This window comes from Pogonomyrmex barbatus, unplaced genomic scaffold, assembly GCF_055798465.1.
Source record: "Pogonomyrmex barbatus isolate J1 unplaced genomic scaffold, ASM5579846v1 scaffold18, whole genome shotgun sequence".
NCBI classification, from domain to species: Eukaryota; Metazoa; Arthropoda; class Insecta; order Hymenoptera; family Formicidae; genus Pogonomyrmex; species Pogonomyrmex barbatus.
In genome coordinates, this window is record NW_028297114.1 from 581432 (window position 1) to 606076 (window position 24645).

General features: G+C 34.2%; 2 protein-coding genes across 14 annotated transcripts in view; one reads left to right on the forward strand and one right to left on the reverse strand.

Annotated features, from left to right (window-relative positions):
• Positions 1-40: 40 nt before the first annotated feature.
• PTPMT1 (protein tyrosine phosphatase, mitochondrial 1) overlaps positions 41-24645 on the forward strand; it is a 44403-nt gene continuing 19798 nt past the window's right edge. For 2 of the 3 annotated variants that reach the window (XM_025218636.2, XM_089074996.1), the window contains exon 1: positions 86-234. Coding sequence is in view for 1 of the 3 variants with exons in the window: in XM_089074997.1 (XP_088931123.1) it covers positions 228-234 (7 nt within the window). In the remaining 2 variants the exon portion in view is untranslated. Of the gene's footprint in view, positions 235-24645 lie in introns of all 3 variants that reach the window. The other variant, XM_089074997.1, reaches the window with a different exon arrangement.
• Tomosyn (syntaxin-binding protein tomosyn) overlaps positions 4155-24645 on the reverse strand; it is a 35390-nt gene continuing 14899 nt past the window's right edge. For 2 of the 11 annotated variants that reach the window (XM_089074985.1, XM_089074990.1), the window contains 13 exons: positions 24380-24569; positions 22497-22523; positions 19376-19675; positions 18378-18896; positions 11025-11148; positions 10611-10730; positions 10316-10441; positions 9926-10132; positions 9686-9794; positions 7454-7537; positions 6957-7052; positions 6696-6820; positions 4155-6609 (listed from right to left, as the gene is read on the reverse strand). In XM_089074985.1, coding sequence (XP_088931111.1) covers positions 6356-6609; positions 6696-6820; positions 6957-7052; positions 7454-7537; positions 9686-9794; positions 9926-10132; positions 10316-10441; positions 10611-10730; positions 11025-11148; positions 18378-18896; positions 19376-19675; positions 22497-22523; positions 24380-24569 — 2281 coding nt within the window. In that variant the 3' untranslated portion in view covers positions 4155-6355. Of the gene's footprint in view, positions 6610-6695; positions 6821-6956; positions 7053-7453; positions 7538-9685; positions 9795-9925; positions 10133-10315; positions 10442-10610; positions 10731-11024; positions 11149-13453; positions 13953-15813; positions 15860-18377; positions 18897-19375; positions 19676-22496; positions 22524-24379; positions 24570-24645 lie in introns of all 11 variants that reach the window. The other 9 variants (XM_089074987.1, XM_025218631.2, XM_089074988.1 and 6 more) reach the window with 9 other exon arrangements.

A 24645-nucleotide genomic window follows, 5' to 3' on the forward strand; every position in this document is an offset into this window, starting at 1 on the left:
GAAGTGCTGTCGCGAGTTGGATTTCGCGATTTTTCCACGGGGATCGCGGAGCTTCTCGATGCGCGTCGCTTTAGTAACGGGAAACAATCGCCATATTTTTCGCGCCGAATTTCGTTTAATCGAGCATCAACGATTGTTATTTAATATTTCTTCGGTCCGCGAGTGGACGAAGATGTGAGAATAGATGAAGATACGAACGCGGACGTTCGAGCGACAACAATGACGATATGTATGGTGAGTGTGTTTTCTGTTACAACCTTCCGATCAGTGAATTTCTCATCTCGAAAAAACAACAATTCCCCACTCCTCCAGTTTTCAAGAAATGTGATGTAAACAAAAAAAAAAAAAGCGGCAAAGTATAACAGTAGTCGCGGTAGGCGGTGGGAAAAGGTAGGGTAGAATGAAGTAGGGGAAGGATATGGAATATTCGGGATAGAAGTTAGTGTCGCGCGCGCGATAAAAGCCGTTCTAAGTAAAGCGACACATGTATCGACGACCGACGTATAAAATTTGGGAGCTGGGGCTGCAACATCGACGACGACGACGACGACGACGACGACGACGACGACGACGACGACGTCGAACATATTCTATCAGTCTGATAGCTCTCGGCGGGATACTCCAGGGCGGAAGGTTAAGGTGGGGACGGTTTGATATCTAATATCGGCCGCGCGCCTTTATGCCCTCAGTATCGGTTTATGTTGCTCGGGTAATCTTCGCCTCCTTCGGCATCACGGTTAAACTTTCCGCACGTAAGCGCCGTGCGTCGCGCGATAAAGAGAAGAGAGAAAAGAAAATAAGAGAGCCACGGGGAACCAGCCGGAATCGGGGATAGGACGACGTTGTCTCTCTTCAATTATTTAGAGAAGGAATTAATTAACGGTACGAACAAACCCGAGCGAAAGACAGAGTTTGGAGTAGCTCCGAGCGAGGCTCTCCGGCAGGCTTTAAATCAGACGGGAGAATCGTGAGGGATTACGCGCGCGAGTCTCTCGTCGTTGTCTCCCGGCGCGGAGAACGTGGAATCGTCTCGCGAGTGATCCCCGCGCGCAGTTTTAGGGCTACCTGAAAGAGACGACGGGCTATTTAACATTCCGCCTCATTTCCCACCGTTTCTCGCCTCCCTCGCCACCGCCACCACCGCCGTTCCCATCGGCTCCCGTCCTCGTCGTTCCGAGGAAATGTTCGCGCTCGATGCGAAAATTGCCTCGACAAGAATTATTGACTATAAATTACTCGTCTCGCTACCCCTTAGCCTCGCCGGTTCCGGGCGCTCTCCGCCGTTACTCATGCAAATGACGGCAAAGCCCGCGGGCTCCGAACGCCCCCTCCCGCCGCTACTCGCCACTTACTCACCGTTACACGGAGATCTCGGCGGAGAACGAGCGGGTGAGAAAAGGCGCGTCCCGATGCCGATACCGGGGAAGGGAGGAGGGGGGGGGGGGGAAGGAGGCGCGAATTGCCGCGAATTTACATTTTATTGCGCGCGCCCGAGACAGACTGCCGGCTCCTTCGCGTTCGGATCTTTATTCGTTTCCTATTTACCGGCGTTGCCGACGTCGTTCGACACGAACGCGTGCTCGTCGGGAGTCACGTATTGTCATTCGTGCCGCGCGCGAGAAGAACAGCCCTCGATCTTCAGCGAACGTCAAGCGCTGTAACGATCGCTGTCGAAGAGGGATCGTTCGCGATCGAACGTGTCCCTTCGATGTTCCTCTCGAGAGATTCATAAATAATATCCGGACATTTTCGTGTCGGAAATAATTTTTCACGCGGCGGAGACGGAAGATTATAACGGTCGTCCGGTCCGGTGTATCTCGTGGACGTCTCGACGTTTCGAGAAACACCGTGGATAAATAGCTGGGACAAATAAATTTCGATCCATTGTTCCCTTTATGGCGAGAAAAGTCGCGTCGTGTCGCGTCGCATCGCGTTACGTCACGTCACGTCACGTCACGTCACGTCACGTCACGTCACGCCACGCCGGGTCGGCGGCTATGCGGTATATCCGCAGCTAAATTGAATTTTTTTTCAATTCATTCCACTTCGCGCGCGGCCGAGACGCCGGTGTAGTCAATGGGTATCTGTGCGCGACAGCCTCACCTATTCGCGGTAGATTCTCATTATTTTTAAATTGGAAATGAGAAGTGTGCACGAGAGTAGTACGGTCGAGAGCACCTTCCGTGCCCGGGTGGCGTCGCAACGCGTCTCGCCGGTGCATTATTCCACGCCGATGCCTATAACCGGTGGAGGTAGAGAGACGCAGAAATTAATTTAATTACGGGCCGGGTGTCGATAGCAGTCACCGTTTCTTCCAGTTAAAGAGCGAGCAAAAAGAACGAGGTTCTCCAAGAGCTTTGACCTGATGGGGATTTTTCCTTAAAATTCATGGGGAAAAAAGCTCATCGTGCTCGGCGCAATCTTTTCCTTTCTCATGCTAAACATATCGATTGCTAAGCCAGAAATGAAGTCTTTTAGTACGTAAGGAAGTTAACCGAAGGGTTATTATTTACTTGCGATATTGGAACTCATCGCGCGAAGATCGCTATTTAATTTAGAAAACTAATTTCATAGTTAGAGTTTGCTCGAGATAACAGAAAATCGATTCTAATTATATAAAAAAATGTCCAATTAAATACAATACAAAAGAAATCCATGTATATAAATAATATGCAAGTATCAACTACGGTAATTCGGTAATTTATTGAAAAAAGGAAAGTTTGATAATCGCATGCTTTTAAATTAGAAAAAAAAATAGTTCTAGCCGTTCTAATGGTTCTTAAAAACGATTATGTTTAATCTAAAATATTTACGAAAACATAGAAAAGAGATATAACGTTTTTGGATTTCGAGTAAAACTCATTTATTAAATTGGAGCCAAGATACAGTCTGTAGCCGAGGCAGTACTCTTACAATTATAGGATGGTATCTATATCGCCTATCTGTTGAAAAATAAAAATTTTACTATCGTTAATAATAGTATAAATTGAGAGCATTAGGTATTTCTCGGTAGGTCGCACTTAAAAATAGACTTTTTCGTTTATAATATTGAATTTAATAGCGCACTAGTTGCACGAATTGAAAATTATATGCAATAATGTCAAAGTCTTTTTAAAAAGAGATAAGATGTCCTGAGAGAGAGAGAGAGAGAGAGAGAGAGAGAGAGAGAGAGAGAGAAAGAGAGAGAGAGAGAGACAGAAAGAGAAAAAGGAAGAGAGGGAACGTTGTACAGCTTATTACAACAAAATCGGCCTCAAAGCCGAGCCATATGAAAGAAATTTTTCCCGTATTTATTTTTTTTTTTTTAATCTCAATTAATTAACGACTAAACAAATTATACGTTAGTGTACAAAAACTGATTAAATTTGTAGTAAAAGATATCTGTTATATCTTTATTTGCAGATTCTAAAAGAAATCTAAGATAATATTCCGTTTGTCTCTGTCCAGCCCAACGATAATCTCTCTAGCATCGTAGATCGTGTTTGAAATTAATTAATCGTGTATAATATGTGAGCTATATATTTATCAATAATTTAGACATCTGTACATTGTCTACGATTCTATATTGTACGCTATCACTTATACAATATGTTATTAATCAGATATAATAATGAAAACAATATAGAAAACAAGTTTTCTTTTATCTCAATAGAAAACTTGATTCAGTTAGAATAAATATGGGCTAGAAAGAGAAAGAGAGAGTTAAAAGTTTTGCTTTATAAACAGCATTGTTGAATTTCAAGACCATAATACATAAAAGCCATAAGCGTAAAATTAGAGCAATAAGCAAATTAATTACAATCGCACATTGCCGACCTCATGTTCATTATCGAGGCTCATTTTATGTACTATGGCCTGTAAAGTAGTAGATCACTATTATCAGCATTTTTTTTTAAATATCATTGAATTCTTTGATAAATAATGAGAAACTATCGATGAATATATAATCTTTGTGCAACGAATGTTAGAATATATTACTGCAACATTTAAATAATAATAGAATATTTCCCTGTTCTTTGTAACTAACTCACATTAAACTACCTATTCTATTGTTACAACGATAAACGGTCCTTCATTGAAAGAATGACACCTCTCTCTTCTAATTTGTATATTCCGGCATTCGTAATTCGGGCATTAACAAATCTCTCCGCTGCTTAGGATACTTTATATTTTATTTTGAATGTATCTTATCTACCATTGAACTGCTTACATACTGAGTGTCGGGTATTCGAGGAATAATAATTCTATATATAGACGTAAGATAGTGGAACGTCTGTCAGAGTTAGCAGTTTAGGTAAAACGGGATCGGAATTCAGGATCAACGCTAATCTGCGCACTCTGACAAACGTATTACAAATTCAGCATCAATACGGATTTCAACTACAGTTCGCACACTACAATTCGCTCGACGAACGAGCTCGCGCTCTTTTGTACTAGTAATCGATAGTGAAGACATCCCGTGATAAGAGTGTGTAATGGAACAACGGATTTTCTATATGTGTATATTGTCCAAAGGGAAATTATATCATGAGCTCGAATTCGAAAAATGCGTTCTAAGTAATCTTCTGCGGGCACATTATTAAGTATACGAGTGATTAGTACCATTAACATCAACTATACAGTTATTGCTATGGAAGCAGTACGACAATTCAGAGCCCCGATAAATTCAAACGAATTTATCGCATACATATATATATATATATAAACATACATATACATTTGACCAGATATATATGTATATATTCACTCGTTTACTTGTATATACGCATATACATATCTGGTTACTTATATATGTATATTTTATATGTTATATATTGTCTTTAATTAATCTAAACTATGTGTAGTGCTAAGATTACATTAGCTAATTCATGTCACATCACGTTAGACATGTCGTAAATCCAATTGAACTTATCGTCGGCGTTGAAATAGCGTAACTCATAATACATTGTTATATAAACAGCTTTATAACGCGAAATCTGTCCTACTTGTATTCATCTCTTTATATATACATAGCACGTCTAGCGATAACTACAATCGATAACAGCTAATACATTCTTATCAGCGTGGCGAGTATAGCAGCTTTTGCGGCCTGCGCAACACCCGCCATTCTGGATAAAATATATTTCATCGCATTCAACTTTTATCCAATATCCTCTTTCTCACCGAGTAATTAACTACGTTTATTGTCAATACATTCGGAATAGTGTCGCTGTGCCGTCTTGCCTGCATTCATAACTTTCGTAAAATATCCACAATATCGTTTCTGTCGAGCTTAACAAATTTCTCATTTGCATCTCGTGTAACTCGATAGACTTAAGAATCTTAAGAATCGCTCTGGTCATTCGTTTTATTTCTTAACGCATATTTATGAAAGTCTCTACGATCGTATAACGATAAATATACTTAAATATAAGTCAGCTTATAACGTATACACGATTATAAAATTTACATCGCGGAATAAGAATTATTAGTCAATAACAACTCTTCTCTAGAATGTTTTACGTTGCAAGTTTCAATGGCATTGTTAATATATGAGTAGCCATGCGTATTATCTTGTTTCAATAATATATATTCTCTTACATAACACATATATATATATATATATAATATTAATCTAATATAGGAGAACTCATGTAATAAATGTATAAGTACTATTTTTAATTCATAACCAATGCGATTCTTAGTGTTTCATTCATTTCCATCTACACAAAAGTGCTTAAATTCTGCAACAATGTGACATTCATAAATACTTATTGGCAATTCTTTGCTGAGAAGCAAACAAGGCAAGGCGCCATTAAACACGTTCACAGGACGTCCGAATGAATTAACGAGTGCCACCGGTTAAAAGGCGAATTATTACATAATTGCTTATATTGACTCGCGTATATTTTCTGTTTCGCGTCTCTTTGCGTATAAGTACTTTATATTTTAAATAATTAATACGTACATGTCACATCCGCGCAAATGTATCACGGCGTAGCCGCGGCCTCTACCTCGCCGACATTCCTCTTTTATTCATCCGTACGCAAAGATTTACAATTATACATTTGAGAGATCACCGCCATACTTATCCGCTTTGAAATATTTATATATATATATTTTTTTTTATTTTCGCGTTTATCTCGCGTTTGACAAAATGTGCGTGTGTACCATGCACATCGCACAGGTGATCGTATTTTTTATCCGCTTTATCTCTCTCCCTTCGTGTAAATGTTTCCCATGTGTGCGTGTGTGAGGATCGTAATATAGCTAGCTTTTTAGTTTCTTAATACGACAAAACTCATAGATGAAACACGAATGCTACATAACTAAAGAAACGTGCGTCGTCCCATTGGACTCGAGCTGAATTGCGTTCTCATAGCTGATACCATTTCTTGTCTTTGTACTTGAGCATCAGTCCGTGAGCGCCCTGCGAAAAGTTCTCGGCTTCCGACATCATGCGCGCGCTCCGTTCTTCGAGCTGTGACAGTTTTTCACCGCGCTCCACGACCATCTGGTGTGCCATATTTACCTCGCCTGTTGCGGAAGAGACCCGCTCTCGGATAGCTTCGTTTGGTCCAGGAATATGTTTCGCCACTGAGCGCGACGCACGACCGCTAGATTCACCGACTGCAATCAACATCGGTAATATAATTAATTAATTACTCCATACTCATTTTTTTCTCCTTTAATTTGTTAAAAATATTTTTACTTACACAGCTCTTCTCGATCGAGACTCCTCGAACCACCACCAAATAAACCTTTGAAGAAACTTTCTTTAGGCGGTTCTGGCATATCATGGCCGATGAACAAATCACCCATCATCTCTGTCAATTCACCGCTAATCAAATAAAAATATAGTTAAACTTCAAGTCAAATTTAGATAGGATGCATCAATATAAATTCAATATCCAACGTAAGATTATAATTTATTCTTTATTGAATTAAAAATAATGTTAATGAACGTGAAGCAATACCAAAATTCACTCGAAACGGAGAACTTCTGTATTTCCATCGGTGATGTGAGATATAAACCATGACCTCGATTGCTGAAGCAAAGCGTCTTTGCGATCCTGCAAAAAAGATGCACAAAGCAGCTTTACTGTGGTGCGTGGTTTTTATAGATTACAGGTTGCATATAAAATAACAATATCGGGATACAACTGTAAAAGAGTGTCGAGTGTGCGTTTTTATATACATAAAGCTCTGGTAGGTGATAAAAAAAATCAGGTCGATAATTATAGAGGTTTCAAGTAGCGCGGAGAAATACTTTTTCCTATGTGGAACATTATGAAGCTGGAGGCAAAGTCGTGAAATCGAAAGGAGATAGTATAGTATAGTTGCACGCAAGGCACTTGTGTTTTGTAAAGGCACTTATAGTGTTATGTGAAGGCACTTGTTATGTTGTGTAAAGGCACTTGTTGTGTTGTATAAAGGTTTACATGTGGTTAGCTGTACTTCATAGATGACTTACTGATCGGTATCGCCATTAACAAAGAGTTGATGACCCCATATGGTCAACATGGGGTCTACAATGCCGTGTTTTGTGGTCTGAAAACTGTTAGAGATTACAGAGACAGGAGGAAAGTGAGCGCTCGACCGTACACGGGTTAATAGATTATAAGATTTATGTTATCATTAATTAGCATTAACCCTTAAAACAGCCAGTCCAGTTATTTTCAAAGAGATTCTCTATGTTTGCACGATATATTTTACTCTCTGTATATGTAGAAAAATTTGTAAGTGAAACAGACTGGTAATGTTGCCTAAAAGTTCGTAGTGTAGTGCCAGATTTTGCTAAATAGAAATCGTAGATATGATACATATACAATGAAATAGAGAAATTTCAAAATAAAAATTAAAATTTGCAGATGAAGAATTGCCATAGACAATTTTATATCGCGTGGTTGTGAAACGTGCGAGAAAACATAACCGAAATTGGAGGTTTGGAAGTATTCCCAATTTTAATTTTAAGAAGCAATTTCGCATTTTCATTCGTTTCACAACATTGAAACATTCTCTGAAAATCTAACATATGCTTCGAGATAAAGAGTGCAAGTAGAAGTGCTCGTAAAAAATGCTACAAATGACGCATGCTCTAATTGTGTTAAGGGTTAACGAGTGCGCTTATTATAGAAGAAAATCGCATGCTAATATATTATTATTAGTGGTAAATCAATTTAATTCTTGATACATGTTTGTTTAAGTATAGAGCAATATTTGTATATAAAATATAATAGATATATGATAGATATATAAAAGTTATCGTCAATTCTTCATACTTTTTTAGCAATATTTCATAAATAGCAAGTTATTAACATCGATATAAAAAGATAAGCTGCTACGGATTTATATATGTAGCTCCTAAACATTCGCGTAATTCCTACTTAATAATAAGAAAATTTCTAGAAGTGTGAATATTATCCATTTGTAAATAAAGATAGAGATTTGTAGATAAGATAGAAAGTAAATAAGATAAGAAGATTTGTAAATAAAGTCATTCAGTTTTATATAAACTTTTAAAATTTTGAACTTCTAAAATTTGTCATTTGTAAATAGAGTTTTTATCTTAGACTGCTTAATAATTGCACACTTCTAGAGAATATTATACACATATATATATATAAATAGCAATATAATAGTAATATTATTATAAATAGAATTTTATATAAAATAATTGATAAATCGAAATATTCCTGAGAAGTACCTGACAGCCAACTATAATATTGTTTACGTGCCAGTCGCGCATATATCTCTGGCTTTGGTACCTTATCTAGATCTACTCGATGATGCTAGTTGATGGATTTTAAATTTGCATTTAGTATTATCGTTCTACTGCGAATAAATACATATAAAATTTAAATGACGAGAAAAAGCGAAATTCCAATAACCAGTTTCATGCGTCAAAGTAGTAACGAAATATCAAAAAGTAAACTTGTAATAGCTATACGTTCAGCTATTCGGACAAGATAAATTTTCCTACGCGAAAACTTTAAAAATATCGATTTAAAAGTAATGCAGCGGATAAACCTTTGTTTGTAAATGACACAAAATTCGCGTTCGTCATTTAATTTTAAAAACATTTTTGAACTTCCTTTTACCTTTTAAAAGGTAGCTCCTATTTTTCGTTTTCTAATAAGAAGCAATAATTATGTGTAAAATATCATATTTAAAAATTGTAATTTAATATCATCTTTCGAACCTCGATCAATAATAATTTTTCTGTAAAGCATTAGAACTATAAATAGCTTCATTGGCAACAATATTTACGTAAATAAAAATTATATATCTTTTAATACATTATTCTTAATGTAAGATTAATAGTAGAAATAATTTCTCTGCAAGCTTAATATTCCTTGACAGATTAATTTTACTAACCTCAAATACTTGAAGCAGTATATTAGTTATTACAAATGTTTAACTAGCATGGCATTGCTAATTTACGATTGCATAATTAATAGACATAATATTATTTCAATCTACATGTAATGTTTGTATGCCAAATTCTGAATTATATGCGTTTTCCATGTCTTAAAATATGTATATGTATTGTATATTATATATCGAGAATGAAAAAAAATATAAAAACCTTTGCGATCTTACAATAGCATATAGTGCAACGCGTCATGTGCAAATATTGCCACTATCATATTGCGTTGATGGCTAGAATAAAAGAGTTAGATAGAATTAGAGTTATTTTTCTTACCTCAAATCTGTGAGAGGTAGAAAATCGACATCTATCAGTGGTCTCAGGCTGGGCAAACTATACGTTGTGATGTGACCGTTTGAAACGTAACATACCAGGCAGACGTTATCTAGACAGAAATGTTTTGTATAAAAAGGTGCCTTTCTTTACAACAATTATGTGGCAAATAAAAGGCTTTAAAACAATTGCGTGGTTGATAACAAATTGACTGTTATTTTGTGAAAAGAATGTGGACTATACCTTTGAGTGATGTAATTTCTGCCTTAATTACGATATGAGTCTCCGCCAGTTGTTGCCTATATACACAGTTCTGGGAGGGTAATGCCACAACTCTCGCTTGCTTCTCTGACGCAAGCACGACAAATTGTCTGTCTTCGAAGCTGTCCCCGCTGACTTGCGTGTTCGTCGACGGTGACATTCGGCTGTTTGTACATTTTCCTTGATTCTCTTTAACAAAAATCCATATTCCGTTAATACGATATACTATACAAATATGCGGTATAAAAAGGATCCTCGAAACAAACGCAAAAATAATGAAATATATATATATATATATATATATATATATAGATAGATAGCTAGATCGATCTCTATGCGGATATATGTGATAGTGTAGCGAGTAAAGCCTACTGTTGCGTTCTTTGCCATCCGTATTCTCGTCTTTCCAGGACTCGAATAAATATGGGATCAGAGCGCCGTTACAATCTAAGAACGACATGGATAGGATACAACCCTTGAGTTTGAAAGTAGATCCATCTGCACATATAAAACGCATATTAAATTTTGTTATATTCTACAACGTTGTTATCTTGTTATATGCTACAAATGCTTAGAATAATAGGAAATTACGATTGTATGACTTGTAGTCATTTTTTTTGAATTTATAAATATTACAAAGATTAAATATAAAAAATATTTTGCTTACTACAAGTAGACACAACCACTGGATGAGCATGACGTTCGCTGTGAGCAGGCGTATTGAATACTACAGTCTGTACAGATCCCAGAGACGTACCAATCCATAACGTCGGCATACCATTTGTATCTTCAAGAAATGATTAAATTATTGTAAATAATTTACTGTACAAGTACTGTTTCATATAAAAATTTTAATATAATCAATTGTTTCGTACTTATATAGTCTTGACTTTTAAAAATTTGTAAATTATTTTTTTTTTTATCGTATGATGTTTTAAACGAGAACGAAAATGTCGTTAATAATGTGAATCGGCAGATTAGTATTAATAAAGAGAATCGTGATGTGTAATGCAGATACGCGTGAAAAACAGAAATGATTAACGACTTTTAAAAGTCAAAGTTTACGCTTACGTCTACGTACCGTTTTTTTTCGTATAAGAATCCGCAAATGTAAGGCAGCTTATGGTTTCTGTAGTGATATTTTCGAGGGATGACATACTCGAGCTCCTTGATCGTTGGAAGGAACCGTCGAATTTGTCTATTCGACCAGCAGTCCGAAAAGAAAATTATCGATTATTTATGGAATAAGGCGCGCCGTTTCTTTCCGGTCTCTACTAAGAAGCATGCACAATCATGACTATCGAAATTATTTTTCGACACGTTTACGTATCGTCTTTTACGTAGTGTATATCGCAAGGTGTAACTAGCGTAGTCAGAACACTTATCAGAGACAGCGCAGCTTCAAGAGGACAGTAATAGTAATGATCGTGACAATGAGAATGCTGATTATGGCAACGATGATGACGATGACGATAATAATAATAATAACAGCGACAACAACAACAACAACAACTATCACGATTAAGATCTTTCGATTCTCTCGGTTCACATATTAATTATCCCTCATACACTTTAAACTCATCTCAGGTCTTACGGATATCAAGTCAGTCATAAACTTACACAGATGCATACGCATAAAGACGCACGCACATTCACACCTACGTACACACGCACGCATAGTATCACGTTCAATTAGCATTAGAATTAGAGAATATCGTTTGCAGACTTAGTCAGTCTTGAATAAGTAAGCTAGGTAGACGAGTGACACGAAGAAGAATTACTTTTGCATGCAGACGTAAAATATCCGGACGATCATCAGGTTGTGTAGTGACGAGAGTGTCGACGACATAAAATCGATAAAGTTCTCTGTAATGTTTAAAATCGAATGAATCTGAATAAAATCGATACATCTTGTGAGCCTAGTGCGATTTTTGGAAGACAAGCTTTATGTAGTTTAAATCGTAAACGTAACATAACAATTGAATATTAAACAATACGTTTGAATATTTAGTACGAGACATTACTAAACATCATACAATACGTAAAATCTTATTCTTGAATTTTATATATATATATATATGTGTGTAATGTCTCATTGCATACATGTAATGAATCTTTATGCATCCCATAAATTTAAGTCAAATGATATTCATTTCAAATGAAATATTTGAAACACGCGATATTAATAAAACGAGATTATTTTTCGGATGGAAAACGAGATTTTAAATCTGAGATTTTAAATCTGAGATTTTACATATAACAGTCTTGGAAAAAAAATCATAAAATTAGCACATAGCGCGGTATTAGTGATATCAGAGAGACGGTTTTAGAAGAACCGTCCCAGTTTTCGTGTAATAACACGATAGAAGATAACGTTGATATGCGAAAGGATCGTTTTACAAACACGAACAGAACGATAAGCTTTATGATAAAGACATGTGTTGCTCGAGACAAGAAGATGTTAACTAGTGATATTCGGTTCCTCCGATATGTTTGCACATTCACCACGTGCACAGTCCGTCCCATTGTCATTGGTATATTCACATAAAGTGCGTCTTAGATTGTGCATCGAGCTGGGAAGTAATTATTTGATAGAGATGCAACATTATAGACCACATCTATAAAAGAAGCAGAAATCAAAACAATTTGCCACATAGGCGAAAACGAAAAGAGCAGGAAAGAGTATTCTCTTTTCGAGGGTGCAGTGTGACAACTAGAGATCACAGTCTAGACGGTGTGCTATTTCGTGTTTATTTAGAAAAGATCCACTAAAGAGCATGTACAAGTCAGAAAGAAAGATATAATGCATCGTAGTAAGAACTACCGAAGTCACTTTCACACTCAGATCAGTAAAGACCAGACAGTATCTATTGAGTCTAGACAATAGAAAAAAAACGTATGTCGTGCTGGAACGATCTCAGTAACAACGTTGCTTTGTATGTTTATGTTACAAATCATAAAAAAGACGAGTATAAAAATTATTTAAAAATTACTCGTGAAAATTATTTTTGAAAAATCATTTCCTCTTAATCAATTATTCTTTTTAATCAACTACTCTTGGAGCTTGTTCTAACGAGAGGGAGGCATACAAGTCTCGGAGAAATAGCTATAGAACATGATATAAAAAACATTAACATTAATTAACGTCAAAAAATTAATGTAGAAAAAATAGATAGAAAGTGAGTGGTTCATATAAAAGAAAAAAAAAAAAAAAAATTAAATAATAAGGTTAAATTGTTTCGAATTTATTGTAGCAACATTGCGCTGAGATCCGTATTCCCCGAGCTTGAAAAAAATCCGGGGATACGGGAAGAATCGCTCTGTATAGTCACAAGGAAATTAAATTAAAGATCAAGCGATCAGAGAAGAGTAGCTTTCCCGTTCGGTGTCACAGAAAGAACAATATATATATATATATATATATATATATATATATATATATATATATCGGTGGTCTACGTAGTCGAAACATAAATAATTAAAGTTAGTTGGCTGTATCGATAATACTACCAAAGCTGCTATACTGTCTGGTGTTGGTGAGGATATTCTGGTAGTTCAAAGACGCTTGAGGGACGGCTGAGGGGTAGCTTCTCATCTCCGTGCTACGCTGAGCGTAGAATAGCGAGACTGTCGGAAAAGCGGCGGCAGCGCCCGTGGCGGAGTCCACCTCGAAGTGGCTGGTAGTGGTGCTCAGACACTTCTGGAGCCTCCTTATACCCTGGGTGCGCGCTGGGTGACGTTGATCTAACGTGACACCCTTGCGAGACCCCGCGTTAATTTCCTCGTCGGTACCGCTAATCATGCCGGCGCCGGCGGCGGCATTACGAATGCCCGAGCGAGTTATGTTAACACCAGCACTAGAGCCTCCACCACCATCACTATTGTAGGCGCCGTTGCTGCCGCTGCCACCGGCGCTACAACCATCACTATTATCACCATTGTCACCTCTCTCACCACCAACACCCACTGTACTTCTTCCCGTCACCGGCAATACGCACATCCCGTTCATCTACAAATCAGGCGACAAGTCAAGCGTGAAAGAAACATAGTACGACTCGATCATTGCTTTCGTTTATGAAGCAAATTTGTGTGTGGACTCTATTATATGGAAATGTAATAAACACGGGTTTCCTATCAAGCTTCCATTTAATTAAACAAACAAACAAACAAACAAACAAAAAAATAATAAAGATGGAAAATGAATTCCCGAATGTCGATTTTAATTTTCGGTTGCCAGATTGTTATATCGTACGGACAAATATGTTATATTTACATATTATTTTATCATTTATATTCACTCTCTACAAAATGTATATAACGTACGTCAAGCTATCGCAACTTGTTTTACATTTTGAATGCAGTATATATATATATTAAAAAAATGTTTTATCATGATATTGATTAATTAAGAAAGTAAATGGAACTGAAATGATCATACAAGCTTAATAGAAATATTGAAAAGATTAAATACCAAACAATACCAAAACAAGCAGAAAACAGCGCAGAAATTTATTATGATCTGTAACGATATCGTGTTTAAGAGTGAGTGACAATTTATTTAAATATTAATTGAGGTAAGTGTACAATGGGACAAAACGTGCTAAAATGAATTATTTAAACATTTTCATTTATATAAACTTCTTATACACATACAATAAATTTAAATTCCCACCCTAAAATTGAAGAGAGATTTTTATCAAACTGTAAATAATAAATAATGTGATAATGAAGCTGAAACGATAAGCTGAAAATCGACAATATTTTATTTTTTTCCTTTTTTTTTTTGAATTAATTATTAAATGATATGCAGAGAATATATTTTAATTCGTCTCTTCGTCGAAAGATTTTTACGATATCGCACATCAACAAATCGTCTGGAGATGCTGTGATGTTATTTGGAAGCGATAACTCGTCAGAATCGATCGTCAAATCGGAATAGCAGCGATGAAAGTTTGCATAGACATTCATGTGACACATTCGCAACATATCGGAAGCTTCATTAGACAGAAAATCAGGAGATTGAGTCCTTTCCTTTCCATTTCACGGAGTGCGTTCCGTCATGCGGAAACAAACGACAGAGATCCCTCGATAAAGATGGACCAAAAACACTTCCGTTCAGTCGATTGGACTTTGTCTCGACTATTCGAGGCTTGTTCGAATAAGTTCGTCTACGGAACAATAGTTCGTTGTTATTGTCTGCACTTGAGCTGACGTTACAGAGGATCTTGTAGAAGAGGAAAACGTAACGATAAACGCCTGCACGTGTGCACATCTCGTGCTTGGTTGCTCGCTATGTGGAATATCAGCATATTATGCAGAGTCCTCTATAGCAGTCAGTCAATGTCGAGATAAAAATTTTCGAAATAAAATTCGAAATGATAGAATTCGCAAAGTGTCCTGTCAAGAGTGTCGGTGACGCGTAAATTTCGCGCCTTAATACAATTCCATAAAAAAGATATGACTTTTTGTCTCGTTGTCAATTAACGATACCATCAGTGTTATTATTATTATTACTATTGCTATTTGCGTGCAAACCATCGAAAAAATTTTCAAAAGCTTTGAAAGCAATATTGTACCGAGAGAAAGGTGTCTGGATAATATAAGAGTTGGAAAATAAGAAGAGAAAAATCAATGGTAATTCTATATGTAGATTTGAAGGCAAGTGGATGTACTCTTGATGTTTAATATTTTACGATTAGAGTCCGATTCTAGGTTATTGTGATCGAGCTATATAGGACTGAGATAAGAACTCTGCCTATTAATTTGTAATGTGTAATTATACATCTTGACTGAGATCTTGGTGTCAAGGAGTGTACTTTTCTCTCGGTGGATAAGAACATCTGCCAAAATATGAAAAACCTTGTTTTTACCTGAATCGACCTTGCTGTCGGGGAAGACCGCAAAATTGATTTGAACCTGAAAAAGTGTTAAAGTAGAATCTCTTCAAATTCGTATTGCAGTGTAAAATTGTAAATGGAGGACTTGGCGCCGGTACGAATAGGGTCGTGTTATCTCCTGTTGATATTCCCGTGAGAGTAAAGGGGTAGGGGGAAGGGGTATCTCTCACATTTTGCGAGCATAGAACAATTTACAAGTAGCCATAAAACTTGGAATGAAGTTGACACAAATGGATACCAAGACCAAACGGGAGGTGATGCACTTTCAAAATATCTACTATGCATTCCGGGTAACCTAAGGGTAGGAGTACTAAAAATATTAAATGTACGGTTTTTTTTTCTCGACCTATCGACCTATCGACCATCAGAGCGGACAAATTGCACACTAAGATCGGATAATGGCTTTAAGAAAGGGCAGTCGATGCAATGACTGAAGCGTTGACATCCTTTAAAATGTATTCTTCTGAAAATAGTATATCAGAATCACACACCACATTTTTTTACAAATATAAATTTAACATACAATAATATAGATATGTATTTACGCCCGAGAAACTTTATTCACGCATCTTGGGCATAATTCATCACAACCTACTCCAATAAATTTGTAGTTCTGCCCTTCAGTAGAATAGAATTAGTAGAATAGAATTTGCAATATTGCGCTAATTAACACCGTGTCCATATTAAACAATAAGTTAAGCGATAGACTTTGTGGAGTCTTTGTAACTTTTTTCTCACAATATAACAAGCACCCACTGATCAAAATCAGGAATGCATTTTAAAGAATTATCATTTTCAACATAGATCGCGCGTTGTATTGTCCTCTAGCAGGGAATTGTCTGCACTCTTCTATAAATCATAAGGCCTTTTCTTCATAATCGAAGAAACGTCGACACACTTCAAGCGTGCCTAATCATGATGTATCAATGAATTTATTGACTGACCATTATATTAGACTCTACATTTTGCGTGATATAAATTTCACGGCGGTCTCTTATTCCACATAACTATAAAATATTTGCATTATGTAAAACTATCTACTAACCAATTCTATTTTGAGTTTTAATCTCACGATCGATGACAACTACGATGTTTTTGCTATCAAGTTTTTATACAAAACTTTGCTATCAAGTTTTATACAAAACTTATAAATGCTATAATTGTCAATTGTCATCCTTTTTTTCTATCAATATTTAGTTGTAAATAATCAAAATATATATAAAATATATTTAAATTGAGATAAATAAATAAATGTGCATATAGTAATTTTGTATAAGTCATCATTTTCACACTGCATGGTATTAAACTATATGCAACACATGCTTTTTAAATATACGATAAACACAAAATGAATCGCTACCGTCAATCATTTTCTTTCATTTAACGAAATAGGAATGTGTATCAACGATATTTAAATTCCATTATAATTGCCTTGCTATTTCATCAATATGCACTGTATTGGACATGCAATAAGTAAAGAGTTCTAATAACGAATAACTATGGAAATTTGCGAACTATCTTATTTAATTTCATGTATATGCGAGCATATTAGATTTATGTGATCGATATAAATAGAATACCAAATGTAAACAACTTGAAAGTTATTTTTTAATATTTAATGTTCATGTAAAATAAATCTATATTTCGAATTTTCGAGAGCAAGGATTTTAGTGCAAGGATTTTCTTGTAAGAGTATATATATATATATATATATATATAAAATATATATATATATATATGTATATATATGTTAGAAGTTTATTATTGTTTGTTACGCATATTGACAGATTTACTTAAATATTAACTATTTCACATAAACCTTTGATGATGACATGTTGTAATGAGAGCCAATATTGGGTAATAACAAAAATTATTTTTTTCTTAACAAATTACTTAAATATAATCTAAATAAATCTACCTATTATTTCTACAATTAAAAATTAGAAAAATCTACAGACATTTAATATTATACAAATATACAAGTTAATGATAAAAAAATTTTCTCTACTTAAATTTAGAAAAAGAGAAAGAATAATAAAATATATCTATTCTATTCTGCTGTAATTAAATTAATATGCATATATGTAAAGCTTAAAACGTGCAAAGATATCGGCACTTGAATGGTACATTTCAGACTTACTTAAAAATTTGTTACGATAATTTACCCAATTTTGGCAAAGATGCAATTAATAATGAGTTGTGTTAACGTTTCCTCTGGAAATAATTTTGAACGCATCTAAGAGCATCCTAGGCTTTGTGTTAAAAAAAAAAAAAAAGAGGCAGAAGCACGTCCAGGGCCAGCCGAGCTCTCTCTATGGTTAGTCTACACCCACCACATGTTCTCAATCACAGATACAAATGCAATTTCATTGTTAATCGCACGCTTCCCGATCGAGGAAGATTTCGATCGATTAGTAAGAATGTTAATTACACGCACACATTCACATTTAACGTGAAAATCTAACGAAGTAATATATCTCTAAGGACACACGGACGAGGACACATAACGCTCTTCTACGTTAAATGTATAAACACTTACTGAATCTTCTTATAAGATTGTGGGTGAATGATTCAGAGGTAGCACTCTCCTCGCATCTTAGGTCACAAACGGTCGTCTCGTTCTTGGAAAATTTCAAATTCGGCACCGAGAGCAAGCGGCCCTCTCTCTTTGCTTGTTTGATCTTGGCGATATATTTCAGCCTTGGCGGTTTTAACTCGTGCTCTGGCAAAGGCAGATTCATCGGTCTTACCGCCTCGGTTTTTGCACCGATATTGTCATTGCTCGTTATCGTTTTTTCACTCTCATTTTCTGTCGGGCCTCTAGCCTCTGCTGGGATCTCTTGCTTCCTGTCATCGGTCTGGGGACTCTCGTGTCCCGGGGATTGACTCTCCGGCGACAATGAGGACTGAGAGTCAACACTTTCGACCGGTGATAGCGAACGACTCGTGCTGGCCGCTTCGTTGATATTGCAGTAAAACGTGGAAGACTTTTGACTGCCAGTCTCGCTGCCTATCTGCTGGCATTGGGGTACTTGCATGAGCCCCGACGACGAGCTCTTTCGGAAACATAAATATGCACATTGTAAAACGAGATTAAATTTACATAAAAAAAAAGGAAGAATATAACTGTTATTGATACGAAGAGGAATTTTTTTCGAAATAAACGCTCAAGAATCCCTCCGCAAAAGTTCTTTACACTTAAGTGTGCTTAAATCTGTATAAAATAAAATATAAAGTTTCAGTTACTTCCTTCGTATATTTACAAGTCAGATTGAAAAGAGACATTGTCTTTACGCCGTGTCGCACTCAATCAAAAATAAACGCGTACTATAAATAACGCAAAGAACATGAGAACGCAATGAGCCGCATTGTAAGCTAACGCTAAAATGTTTTCAAATATTCTGCGTAACTGTAAACCAAGTGGCAAGTAGGAAATAAAAAACTAAAAATTATTGATAATTATTGAAAAAAAAAAAAAAAAAAAAAAAAAAACGATAAGTAAAGCACGTATTAAAAAAAAAAAGCATACAAGTACCCCGTTCTGAGAAGACACCGAGGACGGTGTAAAAGTATTTTTAATCTTCAGATCAACCTTGCTCAGTTGTCTCTTGAGACTAAATCCCTTCCAGCCTTGACTTTTCTGACACTCGTCGCCGTTAGGAACGTTACCCGCTTTATTGGATTCGTTCGTGGTTTCCTCTGCGCCCGGTTTATCGCTACTGTTTCCGGTCTGACTCTCATTGCGAGGACACTGTTGCTGTTGCTGTACTTGTTGAGCCGAATCCGTTATCCTTGCAACTACTGGCTCGGATTCCGTCGCGGATTCTCGCTGACTCTGATGGATTTAAGACGTTGGACTTTGCACAATCAATCAGTTTGTAGACAAAAGGGAATTGTATATATACATTGGACCTAACTCTAAAAAAACGGATGTATCTTAAATAACAATTTCTTTATGCAATTTTCGCGCACGTGTTCCGTAGGTGTCCACTAACACAGTGGTGTAGACTAATCCCTTAATTATCGTGCTGTCGTACGATCTGCCGTGTCTGTAAAAACGCGTGAAGTGGAAACATGCTTTCTAAGAAGAGAAGCACAATGTCAAATTCAACAACTGAAAGCTATCGCAAACGTATGGTCACTTGTCACTTCCCAGGCTCGTGAAAATCTCGAATCGAAGAGTGCAGACAATGATTAGAGATTCTTTTTAAATCTGTCTGCCTGTTAGGAATAAATGCCTAAGATGCTCGTAGAGACGTAGGCCTTCTTGTAATGTATTGTTAAATGAGAATTGTGTCGGATTTGTAGTTCATCCTTTTTTTAAACACTTTATTCGTAACGCTAAATAAACTTTCGAAAAATATGCAGAGTATATCTCAGAATCGCAATGTTTCTCCCCGCTGTTGAATCGTTCCCGAGAATTGAATTCATTAATTCTGAATAACGAATGATCATAACCAATTGATTAAAGTTATTGTGAATATATATTATAGGTATACAAAACTATCGTACATTGTTACTACGTTTGATATGATTCATAAACGAAAAGCATACGGTTAATTGTACCTGGCACCTTTATGCATACGTGAGTTATTAATAGTCTTTACTGAGGATGTCTATAATTTTTCTCGATAAAAGAACAGCATGAAATGGCAAGTATTGACTCTCGACGATATTACTGAATCTCTGGAAAGGTAATTTATGAAAAAATGTGTGGCAAAATTAGTTTATACATAGTCAAGTTAACATATACATCTCGTATCTGTGCAATGATCAAGTTACAAGTCTTATCTCTACATGTTTGTGAAAATAAGCAAAAAGAAAATCAATAAAATTACTTTACGTTAATAGTATACGGTAACACTTATATATACCAAGCATGCGAGTATACGAATATAAGTATTGCTGGAAGGTAACTGGATACTGGCTTCATGAAATAGCTCTGCGAACAGTTGTACCATTTGTTCGATAATAATCCTCACTTAATTTGTTTTAAGCGCACATGAAAAGTTAGAGATGATCTTAAACAATGTGGCATATAATGTATGTATTACATCAGTAAGATGACAGTACTAGGCGCAGATAAAGGTGGGACAAGCACATACAAAAATGTTACATGTCTATCTAATTATTTAATGGATAGAAATTGGATATTTTAAATTTTTGTACGATTCAATAAAATTACTTTCACAACTAAGACGGGAATATAATTTTTTTGTAATATTCATAGAATTTTGAAACGAAATGCCTAATGATCTGACCCAATTTGAGCATTCGATAAAAATGTTGTTTACTTATTGTCAATTAATTTAATTTCCTATTAAAATGATTACATGGAGTATTAAACGACAAAGCTTCTAAAATACCTTCAATACTTAAGAACTTTCAATTAAATTGTCTTATTATTACCTAATTATACGAAAACATTATGAAATATTCTATTTTACTTGTAACATTTGTGTATCGATACGTCTTTAATCACCTGCTAGATATTTCATCAATAATTGAGCAATGCTGACATTTACTGATGTGATGTACATACGTAGCTGAAACATGTTATAATTATTATTACATAAACATATTTTGCTAAGAATTAGCAAAATTTATAGTAGCTAGTAAATTATTGTACATTAAAAATATTTTTTTATAAGAATATTTGTTTCATAATACGTTCAGCGAGATAAATCTCTGATTTCTAACACCGTGCTACATCACCAATATTAAAATAAATAACACAAGTATTTTTAAATTCTGTTACTAAATTACAACAAAACAGTTAGTCACAGTTAATAAACATTAACTACAACGAATTAAATCATGTATATACAAAAGACATTCATCTAAAAACATCATTCAATACAAGATTTCCGCTTTAAATTCTTTTTAATGATATTTTAATTTTTCAAACTCTCACTTTTCTACTTGATAAATAATGTTTCATGTTAATGACATTTCAAATTCAACGTACCTAACTATTTTCTGTCCTACACTATATCATACATAAAATAAATACGTAAATTTATGCGAGTACTGCAAATGCCTCGTATAAGATTTATATTGCATATTTATATCTCTCATGCATTACTGTGTTATATTAATAATAATTTTTATTAAGTTACGATAAAAAATTTACGAATATTCTTGTAAATTTTTATAAATAATGTAATGTACATACAAATATGTTACATTCATTTTTTTACAAATATTTAATTTTTCGAGGCAAATTCATTATAAATTAATGTCAATATTGTTAATAACATTTATATTCTTTTTATTATCTTAATTACTATTAAATACTGTGCATTTACATTTTTCAAATGTAGGCACTATGCATATGCACAGATTCTTTTAAATATTAATGTAATAACTATTGTCGTTTTTATTACATACTAAACAACTAATGTTTCTAGTATTGTTTTTCTATATTATGTCTACTTTTTCAATTGTCCATCTGTACTCAGTTACTACATTCAGCATTTCAATAACATTTTAATCTAATTACAGATTTAACAATAGAAACCGAATGTGTCATATTATCAATTACTATCTACTCAAATAATACAATAATATAAATAAATCCAATATTCTTAACAGAGCAACATTGTACAATAAAAAAAAATATAATAATTTTTCAACAAAAATATATATGATCTTACTTGCTTCAATGGTAGACACATAGTTAGCTAAACATTAAATGCAAAATATATATGAGTACAACGGAAAATTTTTTTTATATAAAATTCGCATGAAAAAAAAATGTAACATTTATTATACATCTATCACAGCCGTTTTTTAATTAAAATAACAAACTTTCTTTTGTAATAATTTGTAATAAGATACTAATACTCAGTAGTCAATATCTTACATACGTAATATACATTTATATACATATATATGTAATATACATTTTCTAAAATATCTTTAACATCTGGTGATAATAATAATGTAAAAAAAAAATAAGAAAAAATCACATGGTTAGATAAATTTGTTATTTTGTTGGTTAATTTATAAAGAAAATTTTTGCCACATGGAAAATGACAAGTTTGACCAATAGTTGCCGATATAAAATCTTTTTTTATAAATTCTTTAAAATTGCTTATAATGGATTGCTTCAAATATGTTTTCATTTAACTCTACAAATCAGAAAATTACGTTGTTTAAGATATCTGCTAAAGAAATGTTAAAATACATTGAAAAAAATAATTATTCCCTCTAAGGTACAACTGCTCGAATTTTATTAGATATATTCGGAATGATGGAATTGTCTGTTTTCTTTCTGTATTACTAATATTATCTGAAGAAAAATTTGCTAAGCAATGTGGGAATTTCTCAAATATTTTTCTCATAAATTTATCTGTGTCTATATATTAAGGTTTTCAAAAAATAATAAAATTAAAGAAAGAAATTTTGCATATAATTTTTTGCGACATATGAGAGAATACCTCATTTGTAAAAAAGTTTTATGCAAATATATAATATGATAAATATTTAATACTCTATATATAATTATAGTTTAAATAAAGTTCAAGTATCGTACAGTGTGCAAAAAAATCATATCTTTTTATCTTTTATTCAAATTTAAATACAAATAATTTATATCTAACATATTTCTAAAAGAAATGTTAGTATTGAAAGAAATGTTAATTATGAGTTTAGCAATAAAAATTAATAATTGAAAGATTAAATGATAACTAAAATATAAAAATTAATATATACTAAGAACTATTCGATCTAATAATATTAATCTTAAAATCACATTTATAAGCGGCTATTGATAGCGACTTAGCGTTATTGAAGTTCGATGAATACATTTATTATCATATTTTCTAATCATTTAAAAACAATTTCTAACTACTTATTAAACAATTACTATTATCTCTATTAAAAGTTGTTAACATATCTTAAATTTTAAATTTTAATTAAAATATTTTTTATTATAATTATCTTTGATTAAAAAATACTTTGCGAATACGAGAGAGAATGAATACTTTACCTTTCTGTTGCCAATATTTATTTTGCTTTATATATATTTCAAAAATATTTTTAAAAACGTTAAGAAATGTCTTTCAGTAAAATATGCTACAATGCATAAAATTGCAGGAAAAATTTCAAGATATAATGAAGAATCAAAATACGGGAAGATTTCTCAGGCAAAATTAGATTAGTAAACTTAATAAGAAAATTTATAGTTGTTATGCATGTGCGCATATTATATGTGAATTATTTTCCCAAAACAATAGTGTGTTTCAAAGCAATGTACATAATTTATATTTACAGAACTGATAAGAAAATATTTTATTAAATCATGAAACCTTATTTTGCAATATTATTTCTTGTAAATGTAATCTTTTCTTATACTTGTAGTAATTAACTTATATAGACAATTTGCAATCATGCAATAAAAAATAATGTTGGCAGCTTTAAGAAAGCGGAATGCAAAAACTCTAGGCGGACTTGCTAGATAAAATTATGGGTAAGGACTGGATCGGAATTCAAAATATACATAGTTCATATAGATAGAAAAAGAAATATATTTTACCTGGTCTGTACTTGGACTTCTTGCCTTGTCTTCAGTTTCTCGTTTTAATTCGTCCTGTCGTTTGGGACTTCGTAAGACGCGTTGATAAGGATCGGATCCACCTCCAAGATCACTAGTATTTAATACGATTAAAGAGATCTTCTGAACGATGTCCACTATCACTAATCCCGACTCGTTTCCATAGGCCAATCTAAACATTAAAACATTCTATATGTATGTATTGTACTTTCTCTACCTATAATATGCAATGACATTTTTGAAAATTT